At 44.4% G+C, this 23,869-nt stretch overlaps 1 protein-coding gene across 7 annotated transcripts in view; it reads right to left on the reverse strand.

The window, feature by feature from the left end:
* Nucleotides 1-19,942, reverse strand: part of LOC108922769 (uncharacterized) — a 34,841-nt gene extending 14,899 nt beyond the window's left edge. For 6 of the 7 annotated variants that reach the window (XM_018733096.2, XM_029255057.1, XM_029255056.1 and 3 more), the window contains exons 1-20: nt 19,864-19,942; nt 18,260-18,354; nt 9,890-9,940; nt 9,746-9,805; nt 9,331-9,452; nt 8,821-8,915; nt 8,492-8,562; nt 8,308-8,381; nt 7,970-8,045; nt 7,786-7,874; nt 7,120-7,214; nt 6,063-6,149; nt 5,851-5,960; nt 4,926-5,003; nt 3,925-4,001; nt 3,610-3,714; nt 2,473-2,542; nt 1,988-2,069; nt 1,429-1,525; nt 750-804 (exon numbers count right to left, since the gene is read on the reverse strand). In XM_018733096.2, coding sequence (XP_018588612.2) covers nt 750-804; nt 1,429-1,525; nt 1,988-2,069; nt 2,473-2,542; nt 3,610-3,714; nt 3,925-4,001; nt 4,926-5,003; nt 5,851-5,960; nt 6,063-6,149; nt 7,120-7,214; nt 7,786-7,874; nt 7,970-8,045; nt 8,308-8,381; nt 8,492-8,562; nt 8,821-8,915; nt 9,331-9,452; nt 9,746-9,805; nt 9,890-9,940; nt 18,260-18,354; nt 19,864-19,921 — 1,647 coding nt within the window. In that variant the 5' untranslated portion in view covers nt 19,922-19,942. Of the gene's footprint in view, nt 1-749; nt 805-1,428; nt 1,526-1,987; nt 2,070-2,472; nt 2,543-3,609; nt 3,715-3,924; nt 4,002-4,925; nt 5,004-5,850; nt 5,961-6,062; nt 6,150-7,119; nt 7,215-7,785; nt 8,208-8,307; nt 8,382-8,491; nt 8,563-8,820; nt 8,916-9,330; nt 9,453-9,745; nt 9,806-9,889; nt 9,941-18,259; nt 18,355-19,863 lie in introns of those variants that run through there. The other variant, XM_018733099.2, reaches the window with a different exon arrangement.
* Nucleotides 19,943-23,869: the final 3,927 nt, after the last annotated feature.

The raw sequence follows: 23,869 nt of genomic DNA on the forward strand, positions 1-23,869 counted from the left end.
GCAACCAAAGGAGACTCATATGATGGTAATGTTTGGCTGAGAAAACAGGGTAACTTATTGTTACTTGTTCAGGTTGTGAATCTGGAACCATAAGAATTACTAGTTCGGTGTCACTCCTTCAGTTAAAGAGAGCAGAGAAACATGGAGAAAAGAACAGCTCAGCAATGTGTGTGTGTGTGTGTGTGTGTGTGTGTGTGTGGGGGGGGGGGGGGGGGGGGGGCATGTTGTCCAAAATAGTAAGGAAAATTTTATCTTTCCTCTCATCTCCTGCCGCTATTTGTTGTTATTCTTCCTATTGTTCTTTGTGTGACACTGTTAAAATTCCCATTTGAATTTTAAATAAGGCCTATTAGCATGATAATGCACCTCCGATTAAAGAAAACAAAACAAAAATCAATAACATTTAATTTGCATTATTTCCTGGCTACATTATCTGAAATAAAGAGAACAAGAGGGAGAGGCAACATTTTTTAATTTATATTGTCTTTTTTTGTTTCTTTTTTCCCCGTCTTTAATTTCCTCTCTTTGAATGTGTCTGCAAACGCTGTTCTTCCTGTGTCCTGTGCGCAGCAGGTCACAGCAGGTGAGGACACCAGCGGGTGTCTCTGCAGAGACAGGTGAGGGACACTGATTGGAGGATTTTGTTTCATGGAGACAAGGATGTTTTTGGTGTTTGTGGGTTGTGAAGACAGGTGGGGGACATCCACTGAATGTTTACGCTTGTTTTGGTAAAAACCTCACACACTCACACACTCTTCTTCCTGAATGAGCTGGACGAGATTCTGCAGGACCTCATCCAGGACCCTGTTGACACAGCCGTGGAAACAGGCTCAGAAACGGAGCAGAACAGAGGAACTGAAGCTATGATAACATGGGGTATGTGGTGCTCAAAGACACCCCCCCACCCTAGTATCTGGATCTCTGCAGTCTGAGAATGTCGCTTTATTAATACCTTCAACTCTCAGTACTGTACAGGTGGTCCCCAATTTACAATAGTTTGACTCATGATTTTTTCGACTTTACGATGGTGAGCTGGCGACAGACATTCAGTAGAAACCGTACTTCGAATTTTGAATTTTGATAGTTTTCCTGGGTAAGCGATATGCGGAGCCATACTCTTTCGCGATGCTGGGCGGTGGTGGTGATCCGTATCCCCCCAGTCTGTCACACAGAGATGTGTATTAGGTGTATTAAATGTATTTTCGACTTATGATATTTTCAATTTAAGATGGATTTCGCAGAACGTAATCCCATCGTAAATCGGGGACCACCTTTAATTAAAAAGGACAGCGTGGAAGGAAGGAAGATTGTAAGCCTTGTATAGTAAAACTCCTGCATCCATACTAGTGGGGATAGAAGTATGTGGGAGCAACAGCACTGGCAAGACTAACACACACACACACACACACACAAGGTCACAAATTTTACCTGCTCTTGATGTTGAAGTTCTTGCCCAGAAAGAGGTGTTTCAGGGAGGGGTGTCGGGACAGGGCTGGGATGATGGAGAGCAGGTCGGTGTCCAGCCCTGGTGAGACCCAGAGAGTGACGTCACACATCTTCACCACATCGATACCGTACTACACACTCATATCTACTGTATATACAGTAGATAGCACAGTGGTCACAGTAGCTGCCTTTGGACCACTTCCAGCTATAGTACCCTTGAGCGAGGGGTGTACCCAAAATTGCTCCAGTAATGATTATCTGTCTGCATAAATGGGTAAATATGTGTAGGTATCTTAACATTGTAAGTTGCTTTGGAGAAAAGCGTCAGGTAAGTAAGTAATTCAAACATGGGTTCAAATCCAGCCCAGTGTGTATGGAGTGTGTGTGTTCTCCCTGAGGTCATGTGTGTTTTCTTCATGTATGACATCACCAAGCCGTTACCTTTATTACAGGGAGGAAACGGTAACAACACAAATAAGTGCCGACATACAGCTCTCGAGGGAGTTGGACATGCGCATACACACAGAACAGCCATCCTCACCGTTGTCAGACACGTCCAGCGTGGCGATGGAGGAGACCCGGGGGAACAGTTCCTGTATGACCGCTGCCCCTGGTGATCTGAGCTGATGGTGCGAAGATGGGGAATGGGGGTCGGGGTGGGGATGCGGGTTGGTGTGAATGATCAGAGATGACGGAACTTTAGAAGAAGCTGCGGTAAAACGTGCTACTAGTAAGTAACCGTTGACTGCAACAAGAGCAGTGGGTAAAGTACAGGTTTAGGACATGAACTTATTGTCTGAATGCAGCTGTGTGACAGGGACTGGAAAAGGGAAGGTCAATCTAATCCAAAGGTCGCTGGCACAAGCAATAGGAGGGACCCTGGGGTTGTCAGCACCTTGAGACTCTCTCCAGGGTCCCCATGTCTATTAATGGTGATTATGGTTCAATTTTCCTGCTGAAGAGAAGTAGCTCTGATTTGGACTCTTATGGGGACACCGCAAGCCCAGTGGGCACAAGGACCGGTACCTCGCAGCTGCTGATGTCCAGGTGCAGGTCGTTAATATGGGGGTTCGACGACAGGCCAAGTAACAGAGCCCTGATGGACAGAGAGAGAGAGAGAGAGATAAAGTGAGGGAGACAGAGGACTTCCACATGAGCCATGTGCAAAGGCAGGACCTCAGCATGTCGGAGGGTTTGTGCAGTTCGTGGAAGCTTTTCTGTTTCTGGCCACTCTGGGATTCTCTTAATATGCGCAACAAATGAACTTGGGAGCATCGCGGTCCTGCTTCATCACTCCTGGACAAAGAGATGACTGCACCAATATCTGGCACCCACAACAGCTCTTTTAAATACTTTGCAGAGGGAAATAAAAAAGAAACAAACAAACGGTGGTTGTTTACTTTCTGTTGTATGGTTGTTGTATGGTGTATGTGAGTGATACGGAGAGAGTGTGTGTGTTCCACTGATGTATGGATGAGCGACCCATTGTAAGTAGTGTATCTAGCAGTGTAAGTCACCACGGTGAATAAGGTGTGTGGGCTGATGACACTACATAGAGTTCATTGGAAGTCGCTCTGGAGAAAAGTGTCTGCTAAGTGAATAAATGTAAATGTAATGTAAATGGTTGGAGGTGCTGAAACACTCTTGCAGACTCACAGGATATTGTTTCCATAATTATCAACAGCTCTGTAACGCACATAAAAAAATAACTTGCAGTAATGACTTGAAAATGCGGTGGATTTTGTAGTAAAACAACGTAGGTGTCCTTCAGTGGGGTACAACAGCAGCTCCTCTTCCCGGCACATAATTAACCCAGCGACACCATGGCTATGGCGCTTTACTCTGATAGGTTCAAGCACACCTTACACACATTTGGCTTCTGCATTTTCTTATGGTAAATGGGGTCACTCTGTGATACAGCAAACCGTCTTAAGTCCCTCAGGAAGGAAAAGAAACCAAAGTCTCAAGAACATTCTGGATTCTACCCACATCTTGAAATACATCGTGGTCCAGGCTATGATGATACATGGCCTTGACTAGAGTAAGAAAGGATCTGCACCGCGATACCTACAGGACCTGATCGCTCCCTATGCACCAGCAGGAGCGCTGCGCTCCTCCGCCTCTGTCTGCCAGCGGTTCCACTCGCAGGGTGTTCGGACTCACCGAAGGGCCTCGGGGGGCAGCTTCATGGAGGCCAAGCTGACATGGGTGAGGCTGAACGCCGAGCTGAAGAACTGTCGGAAGAGCGGTAGAGACTCCTTTGCTTTCCTGAGGAGGACGAGGACAGAGAAGGAGAGGGAAGATGAGCAGCCGTTTAAAGAGAGGAAATGAAATGGACAAGTTTTGCTTCATCCCTATAATGTCATGAGCTGCCGTGAGGAAATGTTCCGGTGAAGCTGAGCATTAACCCGCTCGGGGATCGTTCCTACGTGACAAGACTCTCCTGTCGTTCTGTGGGGAAAGCAAGGAGATGCGGACCTGTGCGAGAAGGAGTTCCTGGACAGGTTTAGGTAGGACAGATCAGCACAGCAGCCTTGGAGAAGCGGCCCAAACAACTGGAGCGAGACAGAATGAGAGATGAAGGGACTTGTCAGAAAAAGAAGCAGTTAAAAAATCCACAGCGACTGTCTATGGTAATGAGCCCGGTTATTATCTCTGATTTATTCTCTGGTTTTCAGTTTTCATCAGTTGAATACAGCATCTCCATAACTTATAAACACAGCTGGCATCGCTAGTCTGCTTGTAGCGTCTTTTTTATGTAAATTCCAAAGTCACTTTTAACGTGAAGTCACAGTTAATAATTTAATAATCCAGTTGTTCTTTGATACATTTATAAATCTCGCCGATGAAAATCTGGGATATACTTACAAGAAATGAGAAATGTTCTGCAAGACTTTTTAATGTAATATTTTTCCTAACTTTGAGCTACAACAAAACTGATACAGTTTAAAATAATTGAAAATTAAAATTCATTCTCTCCACAAATGCCCATTCAGTGCCAGTTGTTGACTTATTTATCGCATCGCCGTTCATCATCGCGTTACGGATCACTGATCCGTGGGAACAACAGACACGGGCCGTAAACGCTGTGCAAGTGGATTGAACTAATCGAGTCCGACACTCCTGTTCTGTTTCAGGGTTCTTAACTGTCATCTGTTGGCGTGGACGATACAAATATGCGACTTCCGCTGCACTGCTAACAATAATTTTCCAAATGACTAAATGAATAAAATGCATTTAACAAAAAAATGGGAGAAAGTTTATATTTTCAACAACTTCACTTCAAGCTTCACGTGAGAAGCTAGAGCTTGAATACAACGGTGAACATAACCAAACCAAGATATAATGTGAATTTTTATCTAAATCCTGCAGAAACGTTAGGCGACCTGCACATCTGGAGTAACGAGAAAATCGTGGCGTATCAGCTGTCCCCAGGAACACAAGTGAAAAAGGGAGAGGATCTGAGGCGGCTCACGAACCGAGTCGACAACGCAGTCCGTGGCGGACAGGTCCAAATGGACCAAGCAGTTGGGTTGGGACAGGAAGTGATACAGGTTCTGTGGAACGAGAGTGAAAAAGACAGTTTAGATTGTGGTTCCCCCGCTGCAGTGCCACGGACGCATGAAAGAGCCACACATTTCCGCCCGGAAGATGAAGAGAGAAGGGCGGATAACCGTACGATTAATTAATATCGGATGTGAGGATGATGAAGCAGACGAGACTGTAAGGAAGACATGGGATGAGCTGGGAGAGGGAATACGGATCATGGAGAAGATGGAAAGACAGGAAGGAGGGACATGAAACAATGAAGAGAATGATGAGAGTATGATGAGCAGATTGAGGACGATGAGGTGAGAACAAGGGTGAAAGTGAGATGGAAAGATGATTAACAAGGTGACGACACCTTAGACTAATGAAAGGGGTGAACAAATGGACAAATACTTAATATTAATACTCAATACTTAATATTTATATTTATCTCACACTTTTCCCCAAAACAGCTTACACAGCAAATTACCCTGATTTTCCTGTTCATACAGCTTGGTAACTTCTACCGTATCAGATCAGGGTAAATACCTCGCTCAAAGGTATTATACCGTATCGGGAGGAGAAATCTGAAACTCTGTCCTTTGAGTGGAAAACTGCAGCTCTAAGCACTAAACCGCCTGCTGGGCCATACTGTGGTAAACATGAAGAGGATTACTACTATAAATACATATTAGGAGTATTATTACAAATGTTTTGATGCTTCATAGGATCTGAACCTGAACTGGCTGTTTGTGATGAAGATGAGGATGACTGTGTGGAGTGGACCATGATGAAGACTGACGAAGATGCGGGGGTAGGGGCCTGTGATGGGGGCGATGAGGATGGCGGGGGGTGGGTTACGACCGGCACTCGGACCGAGGCGTCCTCCCCCGACAACACGCCAGGGTTCTTGCTGAGGTCCAGGTGGAGAAGGGAGTTGGAGTACTCATCCGTGGAGCAGAGCGCCTGCGAGAGAGACACCACGCCTGAGACGGCACGGAGACACGGAGACAGAGAAGGGCTTTAGGGTGGATCTGTTCCGCACGACCAACGGCGAGGAGAGCTGCGAGGCACACGACTGAACGCACCCTTGGAGGACAGGGACGTCTTGGAAAGGTTGAGGAGACGAAGGCCTTTGCTGAGACGACACACCTGCTGAATGAGGTTGGACACTCCTGTAAACAGACAGGGGACAGTGGTGGAGGACTACTACTCACTAACATGGAACTCGTCCACTTCCACACGCAAATTTCCATACTACGTATCAGGTGACAACTATATAGTGACTATATAGCTTATAGTAGCTATAAGCTATATAGTCAGGGAGGGTATCTGCAGGTACCCTGAGAGGCTGTAGAAGATGTTGATGTAGCTCACTAAATTCACATTTATACATTTGGTAGACACTTTCTCCAAAGTGATGTATAGCTCAGAAGATGCAGATACAGAATTACCAACGTACAGCTTGTTGCTGGTTCACATCTCTCCAGTAGCTCCAGTAGAAGTTAGATTCAAGTAGCAAATACATAGATAATCATAGCAGATGGTGTTGGACTCATTTTACTAAGCTGGTAAGAGATCAGAAGAGAAGTTGTTTTAAAGAGATGGGTTTGGGACCCTTTTTGAACGTGGGAGGGATTCAGCAGCTCCGAGGGACATGGGAAGCTTATTAAAGCACATCGAGGCCAAATCAGAGGACTTAGACACGTTTGACTTTGGACCTTTGTGAGCAGGACCACCACACAGCCAGAGATGGAGGAGCTCAGCACCGGGGTAGAGGAAGTGAAGGTATCAGAGTGCGGGTGCTTTGTCACAACCCTTTATTAGACCATTATATTGTGTGTTATATTCTCGGCACGCAGCACATACTAGAAATGCAGACAGTCACATGCCCACCAGTGACATGAGACACTATTTTTTCATAGTGGTGTGATGGAGAGGAGGACAAAAAGACTGCAGTCAGACGCTTTGTGCAGAAGAACTGGCACCGTAAAGAGGCACGTGAAACAGGCAGAGAATCAGTGAGATGGTGCTGAACTAGTTTGATGAGGCTGAGGAAGTGAAACAGAGCACAGTCCCTCTGGTGGGACACGGAGGCTGAGAGACAGGCTGACAGAAAGAGATAGACTCTAGACGGACAGTCACCTTGGTTGTCCAGGGTGTTGTGAGCCAGGTTGACGGAGTGGATTCCGGATGCTGGGTTCTCGGAGAGAGCGACGGAAAGCTTCTGAGGAAAGTCCCTGCGACACACACACACACACACACACACACACACACACACATGCACACACACACGCACACGCACACACACACACGCACGCGCGCGCACCCAGTTAAAAATATCAATTGTCCTGTGACAGAGACACAGAGTTAGATAACACAGAGTTGGAGGACAGCTTACTGTTACATCTTATACATATTTGTGCACAATAACTGGGCCAGGTCCAAAAAGCTGTGTTATATAATAGAGGCGGCAGTCAATCATGCCTCAGAGCCTCAGAGCTGGGAGGTGGATTAGAGAACGAGGAAGAGGGACTTCATGGACAGGTGGACAGTTTGGGTGACAGAGAGAAGAACTAACCGAGGCAGCTGGTAATGTAGTGGTTAGAGCTGCTGCCTTTAGATCCAAAGGTCACAGGTTTGAATCCCACCTCCAGATAAAGTACCCTTGAGCAAGCGACTTACCCTAAATTGTTCCAGCAAAAACATTACCCAGCTGTATAAGTGGGTAAACCAGTGCAAGTTTGGAGTGCAAGTGTTATAATAAGACAAGTAAAGAAAAGGACAAGAGACAGCTGAAGAGGGACTTACGATTTGAGACCTACGTTCTCCAGAGTGAGTTCCTCCAGGCTGCTTGACTTGCTGAGGGTGTGGAGTATTTGTTCGACTACCTCTGAGCCCTGTGGATGAGACGGGGTGGGATGGTGGGTTATTAGACCCCCTTGGAGTGGACATTGTGTAGGACTCATTCAGTGGGAGGGAACGGGATAGTTACTATACGCATGTCCTTGCAGTAGAGTTTGGTGAACCAAGTGTTGTACGCCATGGAGGCGACGATCACGGCAAGGTCTCTGCAAAAACGCACAACACGCACGCAGGCGCAAAAAAGTAAGATACGAAGCACCTGTAAAAACTCTATTTATATCTTTCCAGGGAAAACAAACAAGCGTCTGAGAAAAGCACAGCCGGTTCCAGAATACACTGAGCTCACTGAAAGCAGAACTAAAAAGCTTGAGATCAGTTGGAGCTAAAATTGGAAAATGACAAAAATGTGATGAAACACGATGCGTTCGCTTTCTGATTGACGTCTTTGCGTCTCTCGTGTCTTCTCACCTTGTTTCTAAGTGGCTGAAGTCCAGCAAGCTGAACTCTCGGTTGTCCTGAGAGTGATAGATGGTGTCTACATCCTGGGGGGGGAATCAGTGTTTGTTGCCACTTAACTCAGTAGAATCTGCACTGAAAGCTCACAAAACGAATACAGACACACACACACAAACACACACATTGCTCTTCTCACCCACTGTACTTCTTCCTTGCAGCTGATGCCATTGTAGTCACAGAGAGCCGTGTACGTCTCTGAAAATCCCCCTGAGACGATGGACGGGAAGTAAAAAGAGACACAAAAGAAGACAACAGAGCAGTTGGAGTCCAGCACAGCCTTGGGGACAGGAATAAATTGGAAAGTGTGTGTCTCTTCAACATTCGTATCTCCACTGTCCTTAACCAGAGGAATGGTGTACGCACACATACTAGTAGACCGTGGCTGTGGCACGTGAATGTGTGTTTTTTCCTGGCAGGTGTGTGTGTGTGTGTGTGTGTGTTCAGGTGTATAAGCCCGAGCCTCACCGCAGGCCCTCTGCGTCTCCACAGATGTTTCTGAGCTCGGGGAATATTTACGGCTCCCGTCTGAAGGATCCGCTTCCGATCGACAAAAGGAGGGACTGGGGGGGGAGACGAGAGGAGAGGGAGGAACGAGGGAGGATGAACAATGGAGAGTTAGAGAGGAGGGATGACATGAATGGAAAGAGAAGATATGAATACGAGCAAATGCGATGGACTCAATTAAGTCGTTTTAAATAGAGCAGAACTGAGTTTAAAAAAAGAGAATCTGAGATGTTTACAAGCAAATGATCCATCAAAGGACTTCTTAAAATTCACTCTCCTAGTCTTTTCACGCTGTAATCGATTCATAAGTGCGGTAAAAGTACGACTTCAAAAGTGTGAGCATCACAATATCTTAATCTGTTAAAGTGCAGTCAAATCTGTTTAACGGGCGAATTTCGGGCGAACGGCCAGACTGTGGTCACATTCGGGCCACTGAGTTGCGGCCTTAGGAATGGAGGCGGAGACGCTCACGCAAATGCCGAGTTGTTGAAGATGCGCGACAGGGCGAAGCTGATGTAGTTGACCACGTGGTCGTGGTGATCACGCGTCTGGAGCCGCAGGGAGTAGCTCGACCTGTCCGTCTCTATGACAACCTGTAAGGCAAAGACAGAGCGTCACGTAACAATGAGGATGAGCTGTTTCAGACGTATTTTTGACCGTTCAGGTAATACAGCAGTGAAAAACGACAAAGATGGTAATGGAAGCTTGAGCGGTTAAAGAACCAATCTTCTTGGCTCTTACTTATTTCTTGAGTTTGCATGCAGCACGTTGGTGGTCCGTGTGGTTTTGTGTTGAAATCAAAGCCCAAAATGTAAACTCCAGCTGTAGCACAGGAGCCAGTGAGTGACGGTACCGGGGTTCAATTTCACCAGTGTGTGTCTCTCACCTGATGCTCGGGGAAACTGTTCATGGCGCGAATCTCTAGGAAGTTGAACGTCACCTCCACCTGTGCGCAACGGACACGCTCTGCGTTAGAGAGTCTGCACAGACAGCCCTACTCGCAGTCCCTGAATGATCCCAAGGATCTCACCTTCGTGGGCACCTTGGCGGTTAGCAGGTAGAGTCGCCATGTCGTGAGAACCTGAGAGAGGGATGCAGACAAAGATGGAAAGTTCAGATCGAGCGGCACGACAAGCTGCTGCAATGACTGCAAGACCTCACAGACCTAAAGGGTTTCGGTCGAGACCACAGCAGCAAAAGTGCTGGTAATAGCAACCTGACTTTGCCTGAGATTCCACAGCCATACACATTCTAGAGACACCGGGGTACGTGTAACGCGGTACAGTACTTGTACGTGGATTGTGTGTTGAGTCGACAGCCCATTTTCCCTCAGCTCCACCCACTGTAATGATAACAATAATAAAAAGTATCCAGGTGAGTCTGAGAACAAACAGACAAATTGTCTTTGACCTCCTTGAGGCCTTACCTACCCTTACTTCTAATGAGTGGTATTTACCCAAGTTACTGGTAAACCCCATGTATATTATATTTAAATTAAGTAATTTTCCTTATGCTTTTCGCCAAAGTGGCCTACAATGTTGCACTGACAATGATTTACCCTGCTGAGTCATTTTCACTGGAATAAATTATAAGAAGTGCCTTGCGTGAGAGTACTGCAGCAGGAAGTGGGATTTGAACACGAGAGCTTGCGAGCGCAGGGCAACAGCTCCAAACGCTACAGTAACACCACAGTAACACTGCAGTAACAGGAGCAGATAACAATGTCCAGTGCGATGTGAAAAGATGGAGGGTCAACCAGGCACATCAGCAAACGGGTGGCTCAGCGTCCAAGGTTTTCTCATGTCTTCTGAAAAAAAACGAATATTGTCCACGGTGCTAAAGAGAACTGTCACCTCCTTCCTGCCTTTTCTCACTGGTGGAGAAAAACACTTTCAGAATAATCCTTCATCACATTAATGTTGATATTAATTTGCCGGGTATTGATTTTACCTGCTTTTTTACATCATGCATTTTCTGAACAGGTAGCCTGGGGCAGCAGGTAGCATAGCGCTCAGAGCCACAACTTTTCTATCGAAAGTTGACAGGGTCAAATCCCTTCTACTACTGCAGTGCACATGAGCAGAGTAATTACTCTGAATTGATCCAGTAAAATTACGCTACCTTATAAATGGGGGAATCGCTGTAAGTGCCTTTGGAGAAAAGCATCAGCAATATGAATAAATGCAGTCTCTCTTCCCTCAATCCTTTCCTCTTCCTATCGACATCTAAACAGGATCTTGTTTATTGCTCTCATTAATAATTATTTATCTAACACCTTTGTCCAGGGTGACTTACAAAAATTAGGTTTGCACACTAAGGTACTGAAACCCAAACCTTTAACTAGAGATGGAGTGGGAATCTGAACCTGTGGCCTTTGATTGCAATGTGTCCCTCATTACTATGAAAGGAAACCACTGCTCTGGTTTGTTATTTTGCTGCCCCATGTCCACCACAGGGATGATCAGCGACAGAGTCGTGGTCTCGAGTGCCAGACTTTTCATCTCAAGTCTGAGGGATGCTCTCTCTCCACAATATTTAACTTTCCTGTAAACTTCAATCCCACCTTGGATGCCTTTGAGGCCCAAAGCGAACACGACAGCTTCGGCGTTACATGAAAAGACACATGAGAAGCGATGAAGATAAAGACAGGGCTGAAGACCCAGTAATAAAGACGTCTACGGATGAGAGGCAGCGGCACACGTGACCCGAGGGAAACGAACCCTCCCAGAAGCTGGAACCTCAGAGCAGCCCAAGTGGAAGACAAAGCCCAGAATTAACTCATGCTGACACCTGACGGATGTTACTCCTCTGTCTCAGATTATTAATGGCATCGGTGCATTGCCAGCTGGCATTACACAGGTCAGCATTCGGTTGAATTCCGGCACCAGCGAGAGGACCCTCTCCTTTTACTGGGGTGAAGGACCTTAAATCACTGTCACAGGATGTGGACAATTTTTTCAAATCCTCTTGATGGCTGTTCAGGCAGCTAAGAGTAAAAATTGATTTCCCTTAACGCGCTACAGCATCCAAGTGAGCGTGAGTATGTAGTTTTGTGTGTGTGTGTGTGTGTGTGTGTGTGTGTGTGTACTACAGACGAGCAAAGGGGCTGAAAAACTGACATCAAATCAAAAGCCTTCAGTTTATGGTAATTCCAGCCTTACCTCTTGTCACCTGTAGCTGATGCTATAGCTTTTAATTTCCTTTGGAGGAATGTGGAAACATTAATTACACAAATTGAAACCGAATTAAACTGCCGAAGTGCTGCAGTGCATCAGCCTGTAAAAAATACAGTGCAATACAAAAATACAAAAAGTACTGACAATAAATAACATCCACGCATTTTTTATTTCATTTCACCATAAAATAAAGTATCAAAAAGACATTAGATGCAAAAGTTTAAAACAGCCAGTGAGTCTATCTATCTATCTATCTATCTATCTATCTATCTATCTATCTATCTATCTATCTATCTATCCTTTTGCTTTTTATTTCTGTGGTAAAATGTATTTCCATGCGTGACTAATGCTCCTGATTGCCACCTGGACTAGTTAGCTATATCCTTCTCTCCTGGTGACCCATAATATTCTCAGATGCCCCAAAAGCATCTCGGTTTTTCTTCCTTCATGCTCCCCTGTGCACTAGCAGACCTGGAAGGATCTCTGGTCACCTGCACTACCTGACCTTTCGAACACTACGAAGCACTATGAGACACCATGTCAACTTGGTCAGTGAGTGGGAGTGAACTTCCATTAAAGACTAAATTAACACATAAGCACAATCATATGTACTGTATGTTTGTCTGTCGGTGAGCATCTGTCAAGTGCGCGGTAGGTAACAGCTACAATAGAGCAGATCGAGTGCAGAAAGGCAGTCATCGAGTATTACAACGTAATTAAGTAAGGCCACCTTGTGCTATGATAACTAATGTCAGTAACTGAAGTAATATTATCCATTTTAAAAGGATTTGGTGATATTTAGCATAAACAGGCGTCACTTTTGGGGCTCAGGGACAAATAAAAACTCTTACCATTAAAACAAAGGGTAATTATATCTTTGAGTTATCAGGGTTATGGTGGCATTTTGAGGAATTTATTACCTTTATAAGATGGGGGAAGACTGTTCACAAAAAAACTGCTCACAAAACACATTTTCCCTAGCGGTACAATGTTGGCGTGCCCAGGAGGAGTGAGCAACAAACTGGCCTTAGCCCCCCAGAGATTTTTCTCCTGCACCAGTCTTGGCAATTTTCCTTCCTCTCCCTCCATTACCTTCAGGTTGTGTATCACTGGTTTTATTAATTATGATACTCTCCTCTCAGTGCGATTCACATTATTCTTGTTAACTGCTCCAAGGCAGCCAATTGAGAAGAGTACTATCTAAAAATAAATTGATCAGAATTTAATGTGTTTTTTCCCTCGGATGTCTCAAGTAGTTTGTCTATTTAAAGTGTGTCTACGCAAAATAAAGGCTTTTTGAGTTTTAATTTCAGGAAACAAGATGAAGACAGTGAGTTCAGGAAGCTTTAATGTGGGCAGCTGTGATCAACTTTAATCTTTGCAGAGGCTCAACTCATGAAAGGTCTGCCGTCGTAGCTTATTAAGAGCGGGGCACGAAGCGGAAAGAAAGAGAGATACGGGATGGAAAAAGAGGTCAACTGAAGCCAAGAGGGAATGTGCCAAGTGTGGTGTTTAACATATCCTCAGTATGTAATTAATAATTTCATATGTCTGTATTGAACGGGTTGAAAAGTATTTAAATCCAAGGGAATATGGCTGTGTTTGTCTGGAATGTAAAGCAGGGTAATCTGGGAAAATGTAATTTGACCACAGCCAATTCAGTAAAGAACTAAGACCAAGGAAATGAGTGTATTCGTTTACAACATTGCCTATTTTAGTAAAGTCCCACATAACCTAACAGGAATTTACATCAACCAGTCATGTAACATGATTAATACATATCATTTGACCTGCCAGAAGAGATCCTGAGATCTTCTGTTCTACGCATCTTTATTGAGGTAACCATGTAATCAATGGCTGGCAACCTGGATCAGATGTTTGTCTTCTTCAACTGAAGCTCCAAACGTGTGTCTCAGTTCCCCCTCAACCATCAGTGCCGTGCCTTTTATAGCAACAATCCCCACCAGTGTATTTCGGAAGCATCCCTTCGCTCACTCTTATTCCAGTACCACGGACAGCTGCCAGCATCATTCCCTCACTCCGGAACACTGGCCAGTGATGAACACCTCACATTTTTGTGCCATGGAGAGTAGCCAACATCAGTTCATCATCAAATGCAGAAGATGCACTCTCCCATTCCAGCACTGTGGGCATGTGCCTATATTACAACACACGGCTCGTAAACATTTACATTTATTTATGTAGCTGATTTTCTCTAAACCAGGATCTTCCTCCCACTCGTCACCTTTCACTGATTTACCTATCCGTACAGCTGGGTAAACTTTGCTGGAGCAATTTACATGTAATATTTTGCTAAAAGGTACTAAAGCAATAGATGGGGTTTGAACCTTAGAGTAAAATTTGTATATTTTACTCACTTCTGGCTACATTAAAATCAAAATTTAAAAATTATTGAAAAAATCTGAATATACAGTACATTGTTTGCACACAGATGCTTTTGTGCCACAAAAACAAAGAAACAAAAAAACAAGCAAACAAACATGTTTAGAAAAAGTTAAGTGAAGAAAAAGCTATTGGAAATAAATTAATAACCTGTGAAGTTTGAAAATTTGTCATTCATTCATTTGTAAAAATCAGAAGCCAATGCGGGCTCTCCACCTTAATGCTAGGCAGTGATCACAGACTTAGGCTCTGTGGACACCAGCCAGCTTCACTTCATCATCACCTGCTGAAGATGCATGGGTTTCTTCCAACATCATGGACAGCTGCAGCCTTGCTCCAGCACCATGGACAGAAATCTCCATCGATCTATGGGTGCAGTCTACTGAACGTAATTCATCCAGCACCATGGACGGTAGCCAGTGTGACTCATTCAAGCACTAAGGACAGCCACCGTCTCGCATCATGGACAGTCTTGCATTGATCTACACTTTCAGTGTACAGAGCATAATCCAGTGCTGTCATATTCATTTCAAACAGCAAGCTGAATAGAATTCATTTAAATATCATATAACAGAGGAAACTAGCAGAGCGGTTAAGGACTACTCATACAACTGTAAATTATTTAGATTATATGCACCTTTACTCCTTTGGTGTTGTATACTGATTCAACATTGTTCACTTGTTACATTGTATGAAGCTCCAGTACTGCTCTGAAAATGAAGCAATTTTGAAATAAAGCATAAATCAATAAAAAGCATCATTATCATACCATAACATCTTTGCAGCTTATTTATGCTTCCTAAAGCCTGGCACTGCTTAGTTTAAACACTATTTAAGGCGGAATCAAGTCACTGAGCAGCCACCTTGACTACTGCATTTGCAGCGGCGGTACTAATGAAGGATTTGGGAGGCAGGACTCTGGAAACACGTGCTTTATTGCTACTCGGTATGTTTTACCAGCAAAACTTGGCACACCAGCTAAAGCTACGGAACACAGAACAGTAGCGGGGTCAATAACAACAATGAAACTCCCCTGATGAATTCTACACTAACATGATGGCATAATCCATCCAGCAACATGTACAGCAACCAGAGAAACTCCTTTTGGCACCATGGACAGATACCTGCATTGCTCTTTGGGAAAAGTTTCCTGAGTGGTCTCTATCCAGCACCGTGGACAGCGGCCAGAGTGAGTCATCTCTGCACCATGGACAGTTGCTGTTTCACTCAAGCACCATGAATACACATTTTACGGGCAAAGTCTACTAAGCATAATCCATCCAGCACAGTAGCCAGCATGAGTCATTTTAGTTCCATGGACAGAGACTTGTTTAGCTCTACGGCGCGGTCTACTGCGCGTAATCCATCCAGCACCATGGAGAGCGGCCAGCAGGAGTCGTTTCAGGACCATGGACAGCAGCCACGTCCACTCTGGGGTTCAGAGTGAATAAAATGCTCCTTATCTTCTAGGGATAAAACCGTTTGGCCAGGAGTTCCCGCAGAACAAGCTTACAAGCCTGCATGCCATGCTGGCAGTCCACATTTTATATTATTTTTTGGTTTACTTTAATGTGTTTTTTTCATAGCAAAACTGAGACTAACACGATGAAATGAAGGTCCACTAGAAAGAGACAGAAAAACTGTACAGCAACCAAGGTCTAGGGGAATTTCAGATATCTAGTTCACAGCAGGGGGGGCGTGGTGGTGCAACGGGTTTGGCCAGTACCAGCTGTGTAGCGGGTCTGCGGTTGGAGCCCTGCCTGGGGGCCTAGCAACGGACTGGTGTCCCATCCTGGTTGTGTCCCCTCACCCTTTGGCCTTGCACCCTGTGTTACCGGGTATGGCTCGGGACAAGCGTTTGTTGAAGATGGAAGGATAGTTCACCGCCTTTTTGAATTATACTAAGTGGAATCCCATATGACCAAACCAAAAACTAGTGATGCAGATCTGAACATCACACACACACACACACACACACACTGAGTGAAACCGCTTGTCCCAAGCGGGGTCACGGCGAACCGGAGCCTAACCCAACAACACAGGGCGCAGGGGACACACCCAGGATGGGGCGCCAGTCCTTTGCAAGGCATCCCAAGCAGGACTCGAACCCCAGACCCACCAGAGAGCAGGCAGAGGCTGGGCTTGGTCGGGTCCCGCTCACTGACGGGTCTGCGGTTCGAGTCCTCCTTGGGGTGCCTTGCAACGGACAGGCGTCCCGTCCTGGGTGTTTCCCTTCCCCCTCTAGCCTTGCGCCCTGTGTTACCAGGTTAGGCTCCAGCTTGCCGCGACCCCACTCGGGATAAGTGGTTTCAGCCAATGTGCGTGTGTGTGTATGTGTGTATGCGTGACTATTATTATTATTATTATTATTATTATAATTATAAGACACAGTGACTCAGAAATTTATACAGCAGAGTAACTTTTACTGTAGCTATTCAGGTAAGTACCTTGATTAAGGGTAATACAGCAGGAGCAGGCAATCAAACACTGGTCCTTTGACTACCAGGCAATGGGCCCAATCACTACCCCACCCGCTGTTCTTTCTCAAATGAAATTTTAAAGCTGAAGCATCACAGAGAAAGTGTGAGATGAATGAGCTCCTGGATTCTTAGAGGCCATAACCAGTTCCTGAGGTTGGTAGAACGCGGATAATTTTATGCCTGGTAAAGAAAGCAGAGATTATTTCTGGGTACGTCAGCGTCAGTAACAGCAGACTGCTCTCTGCCAGATCTGAGAAGTCACTTTAGGGAACAGTAATATTTGATTCCCTGTGATGATTTTTACCTTGTTTCAGAAATGTAACTGCACTCCTACATATGTAACTCCCAGCAGGTACTTCCAGTTGCACAGCTCAGATATTTCAGCATGTTTCCCTCTGTATCGACATTTCTTGTAACCGTAAAGTGGAAAGTAGTTTGCTGAGTGGAGCTGTTGCACTGCACTGGAAGGACCTGGGTTCAAATCCCTACTCCTGCTATTGCACTGTTGATCGAGGCAATTATCCTTGAACAGTAAAAATTACTCTGCTTTATAAATGGGTAAATCAGTGTAATTATCTCAGTGTGCACACCTAACATAAGTTACTTTGGATAAATATGGTATTTTTTAATTATTAATTAATTATTAACTTTCCTATACATAGGGGGTCTTTAATCCGAAGGAACTGACAGTACTGTACTTGGCTCACAGGGTTAGACCACTGCCAGCTTACAGAGAAAAATTGCTGCAGAAACGCTTTAATTAAGTGTGTAACACCACAGTCAGCACTACCTGATGAAGCATGATTAAGAGTCTATAAAAAGAAACGGAAAAGAGATGAAATTATAGAGTCTAACTCCTTAACCACAACAGCAGCCACTGATCTCATTCCAGGTGACTTTGGGTCAACTTCTGGGTGACAGATGAAAAGACATCCAAGTTCCAGTAACTGAAAGAAGTCTGAAAATCCAACCTCTGCAACTTTTTATGGCTGAGTTTGCTCTAGTTTGGAACTCCTGGTAAACATTTCAGACAACAAATCCAACTGACGAGTCCCAGACCGTGGCCTTGCTCTCAAAGATGCTGGGTTCGATTTCCAGCACCTGCTCTAGCACCTGTGATCAAGGAATTTATCCTGAACTAATACAAAAAAAAATTTCGTGCTGTTGTAACTCTGAGTACAAACCAAAGATTTTAAGAGGCCTTGGGCACAGGTGTCAGATTAGTAATAATAATAGCAATAATCGTACGTAAATGTGTTGCAAGCGAGTCTGCGAAAGGAAAGACACTTTGAAAGCAGCAACAAAACGAGTTCTGAGAAAAAGGGATGGGAAGAGTCTCACCAGTATTCTGTCCTCCGATTTGCCACTCTTGGTGTCCAGCTTGATGCCGCGTACGAACTTGATTGTAGATTTATCAATAATCCTCCGGAGGCTCTCTGTTGATAGCATGGCCAACTGTTACTTTACACACATGCGTACAAACACACCTCACACACGCAGCTCAGAAAGGTGCACGCAACGGGTAAGAGTGCTTGTTTTCATATTAAAAATGTGTTGACAGTTTCCTCTGTATTATAATATGGAAAACAGCAAAATTGTAAAAACATCTGATTCATGTCACCGGATAACAAATATTCTGGTTGCTTTTGCAAGTGAGAGGATTTTCCGGGGTCAGGAAGGTCCTTCGTCCACAGGCCGCACTGACCACATGACCTTTACCAGCTGTCATTTGACTATCCAGGGAAATTGATGATTATGTAACCGTAGCAACTGCTGTTAGATTATACACAAAATTTGATACATTGTATGTTAGTGAGTCGCGCCGCTGGGCTTCAGGTGGAGGAACCGGTGGAGTTCCCGGGCGCCCAGTTTGTACTCTCACGCACTCCATGATGACAGTGTGATTTACGCACCTCAACGCCACAACCCTAACACTCTTTCGCACTCGCACTCTGACAGCGCAGTCAACGATGCCGGAGCCCACGTGCGATCGGCCCTTGTGCTCGACTGCGTCGTACCGATGATGCGAGTTCCGAACAAGAATAAAAGTTGGTGTCGCTCATATATTTTGAAAATTTTCTGACATGTTTGTGGCTCTATTGTTAAGGAAGGACTGTTGTCTGTTTCAGGAAGTGTCATAGATTCACACAATGTGGCATGGAACACACACACACACACACACACAGAGAGAAAGAGAGAGTCCTGCCCCAATCCAGACCATCCAAGATAATTATTAATAGTTATTTTTTCATACTTTTGAGTGGGGGGTGGTCTGGCCTGGGGGTCTCCGAGCATCAGCACAGAAAGCAGTGATCAACACAGTGTGTGTGTGCGCGCGTGTGTGCGCGTGTGTGGCGCGGGAAGGGGACAAAGGACGAGAGGTCTAAGCGAGTTAAGCGCGTGAATAACAGCAACAGATTAAAACGGGGAGGGGGCGCGCGCCGCCGTCCGCGAGCGCCCGCATGTCACACGGCTCCGACAGCACGTCTCGCGGCCAGGTGTTTCCAGCGGCGCGCTGCGCGTCCGCGCCGGGCGCCACGTCGTGATGTGGATACAGATGCCGGATAGATCATGTGTGTGGAGGGATATGCGCGCGCCCGCGTGTTTGTGCGTGCGTGTGCCGCAGTAGAGACACTCGCAGATTCATTAAATGACACAAAAGAGAAAGAAAGAAAGAAAGAAAGAATAATGTGTATAATAATGATGTTCGTGCGGCGGAAGGGACACGATCCGATGTTCAATCAATGAGAGAAACGAAGATGTCGCGCGAGAGACGTGTCGGCTGTAGGACACGATGACTGTGGACACACATCGGCGTACAGTCACAGAGTCCATGAGTGAAGGAGCGAATGGTACCGAAACACATGTGTGATGATGATGATGATGATGATGATGATGATGGCGATGATGAGGATGATGATCGATCTCCTCCTGGTTTCTCCTACCTGTGATTTCCCTGCTCACAGTGATGAAGGAACATGCGGTGATCTCTTTAGAGGCCATGTCTCTTCACCCTCCTCCCTCCTCTCCCTCCCCTCTCTCTCTCTCTCTCTCTCTCTCTCTCTCTCTCTCTCTCTCTCTCTCTCTCGCTCTCTCTCCCCCTCTCTCACTCACTCACCCCCCCCACCCCTCACTCTCTCTCTCTTCCCCCCCCTCCTCCTCTCTCTACTCAATAACCAGAGGAGCGCCCGCCTTCCAGGCTTTTGGTGAGCAGATCCGGCAGAGAGGGTCCAGCCATGAGTGCAATATCGGGGAGGGGGGGATACAGAGGGAGAGAGAGAGAGAGAGAGAGAGAGAGAGAGAGGGCGGGGGGAAAGGGAGAGAAAAATGATGCTGATGTGTGGGCGAGGGGGTGGGGGGGTGTAGGGGAACACCTCTTCTACTACTGGTCTGTTTCCGCGACGTGAAAAAGCTACTGGTGCAGGAGGTGGTGACCTTAGTGTAAAAGGTAGTCTCGCTGATATTCAGCACACATACTCAGACACACACACACACACACACACACACACACACACTCAGTTCAGCGCAGTGTGTTCGCACCATTCACGTTTGCAGCGCGCTAAGCAGGGTAGAGATGCGGCGCGATGCCACTTCCGTCCGCTAGAGGCACCAGAGAGTCGGCGGAGTCCGCGGGTTCGCGGTCCTGCTCTGACTCCTGCAGGTTGCAGTTCTCTTCAGCTCACAGTAAAAATAGATAGAGAAATAAATAAATAAATAAAACCTCTTCTTGAGCAAATGAATGCAATAAATGAGGAACAAAAAAAAAAAAAAAACAAAATGGATAAAACAGAATCATTTGAATAGGTATTTTTCATGACCGAAACCGTTACGTTCTATTGTTTCTTATTTAGCTGACACTTCTCTCCGAACTTAGTGGGAAGCTGCTTGAAGCTATTTACCTCTTTCTACAGATGTTTTTCTTATATATATGTATATATATAAACGTTTTCAAACTGGAGCATTTTAATGTAAACATCTTTCTCAAGGACATTATAGCAGGAGGACATTTCAAACCTGCACTGTTTCAATTGAAAGACAGCACTGACAATCATTATGCTACCTGCACTAGGTAATTAAATAATTAAACTTATAATTAAAATATAGATAGAAAAATAGAATAAAATAGAAAATAATAATATTATTAAATAGAAAAAAATAATATCAGATTTTGGGGGTTGATTATGGGAAGCGCACACAGGAGATAAATGTTCTCAAAACAAGTCAGTTCTTCCTGAAGGAAAACCTGTTGAAACTCCTGAGTGGAAAAAAAGGGCTGTTAATTTTTCACATTGTACTGCCGGACCGTTTGCATTTTTGACTTATAACTCTTCCAGATGTGCACATATTCAGTCTTCTTGATTTATCCAGATGTTTTAAAACAGGGGTTGATTTCTGGAATCTTGAAGTGCAAAGGAGGTTTATAAGCTTATTTCCACAGTATCTGCATTTCAGCCTGCAATTTCAATAGCTCTTGGACAAAAAGATTGTCTTGGACTGAAAAGATCCAGTTCACAGGGAACAGAACCTGCAGAGATTACTTCCTGGAGCAGATGAGACACAAAACACACATTCTGACCGGTCACTTGTTCAATGAAACTCCAAACAAAAGCACTTGGGTACAAACTGTAACACTATAATGGGAACAACTACGACAGATGTACGGAGAAGTGTCTCGGTGAGAAAAAGTTGTACTAAGTCTTGAGCCCTCAGAAATCCACAAATACCGGGCCTCATTTAAGCATAAACAGATGGAAATTTTAAAATCCTACAGAGTAAAACTATCTCGGTGGTATCTGATTTGCATTCTGGATTTGAAGAGCTCTCTTCCACCCCTGTCCTAATCTTGTAAGGAATTATTTCATTAAATACTTGGCTTAATACTCAGCTGCTCTTAGGCTTCTAATTCAGATTCTATAATTTTATATGACATTTCACATCTTTGTGAGAGAATTGCAGGTAGAGATCAACACAACATTCATTTACAGTTCATTCTACTAAAATGTATTTTTAATACATTCTAATCACAATCCTAGTTAAATGCCTAATACAAAAAAGGATGTGTATTTTTTTTAATTATTTGTAACATACTTTATCTTTGTAGCATTTGTGAAGATATGCACGTTTTAAGGTAAATTCCGACTGTATATCCTTCGGCACAGTAATAAAAATGATTACATATTATTATACTTCCCTGTCTGTATTATTATAATTTGTCTTGAACGCTAACAGTTTTTTTCATGGAGAGCAAATGCCTGAAATGGCTTTTTGGAAATAATATCTGCCATCTAATCAGGCCTCTTGAACCAGACACAACCCAGAGTGTCACAGTGTGAAAAGCAAAGCATATTTTAACATGCCATCAGCACAGATTGCTTGTAGATTCACACAGAATTATACATGATTAGATAATATATAATTTTCAGATGATATCGAATGCAACGGCTGAGCAGATGCTTTCATTTACTCTTATTTACACTTTAGGATTACAAATTCAGACTAAGCACATCGCTCAAGGGTACGTCAACAGACCACTTCCCGCGGCGAGATCCAGCAGGCTTTTGATTACAGTCCTCAAATCCCTTGGATGCCTGCTGGACCATTTAAAAAACCACAAAGACTGTGTTAATAGTATATCTCAAACAGCGAGTGGGGGCGATACGTGAACGAATAAGGTGAAAATTCAAAACTAAGACAGCTACGGTACATCCTTGTCCATGACTTGAAAAATCAAACTTTCTTTTGGACATTTAGTTCATTGTTTTTCTGAATATTTTCCCTTTTCTGGACTAGTCTGGCAGAAACACATGCAGTGATTTTATTATTTATTTATTTTTTTTTATGTATTCTGTGTACATTTACAATCCAAAATTATCCTGAGTGAAAGTTTGGTAACTAAGACAATAAACAAGAACAATAAGAGCAATTAAAATTAATTTCTGCACAAGATTCAGACTGAACTGCTCATTTCCTATAGGCCTAAGTGACCTCTGTCGGTGGGCAACCGGGACTGATCCACTGGAAATGATACACAACTCAGAGAGCCATCAACATCAAAGACCTTTAGATACAGACATAGCATTATGGACGGGATTATGGACACATCTCTTGTGTGTCTGACATCACCATGTTGTTAGTTCACATCCCTCCAGTAGCTCCTATAGAAGTCACATCCAAATAGCAAACACATACTGTAGATAACCACAGCAGATGGTGTTGGACTGAAGGAGGTGTCAGGAGATCAGGGGAGAAATGATCCAACATGGAGGAAAAGCACATTAAGTGTTTAAACCTGACCCTATGTTCATTCCACTACTAGTTAGGGTTAAAACTGGTGGAAGATTAAGAGAACGCACATGAGTGCTGAAGAGCAAATATACCCAGCAGTGTCCTCTCCTACCCTCTTCATCTGTTGTTGCCATAGTTACCTGTGCTATCTTCTCAGTTACAGAGGGATCCAGCGCAGCATCACCAAGTGACAGTTTTTACCATTAAACACTTTCTGAGAGAAATGTGGAGTGGAAGCAAAAGATCGACATCCCTGGGGAAAAGCCACACTTTCTCAAGTGTAATGACATAGGAAAAAACTGTGAAATTGAAAAAATAAATACATTAGAAGAGTGTTTCATAACAATGAGGCAACCATGTAGATTATGCTACATTATAATCACTTCAAAAAGGTTTCTCTGAGTACAGAACAGTATTTGTCCCATTTTTGGGATCACTTGATGTCCCTACTGTCACATGTCAATTTTCCTTTATAGCTGATACTTGCTGTTATTTCATAGCTTTAAAGCAGTTTTCAGATTCCTCACACTGAATATCTCCTGAAACTCTTGATTGACTTGAAATACTGTTGTCTGTTCATTCACGGCATTGTTTGTGACACATGTACAGTATAAACTGAATGCTAGGATTTAAAAGTTTTTAAAAGATGTTATGCAAGGGATTGGT

The sequence above is a fragment of the Scleropages formosus genome, chromosome 9, assembly GCF_900964775.1.
Source record: "Scleropages formosus chromosome 9, fSclFor1.1, whole genome shotgun sequence".
NCBI classification, from domain to species: Eukaryota; Metazoa; Chordata; class Actinopteri; order Osteoglossiformes; family Osteoglossidae; genus Scleropages; species Scleropages formosus.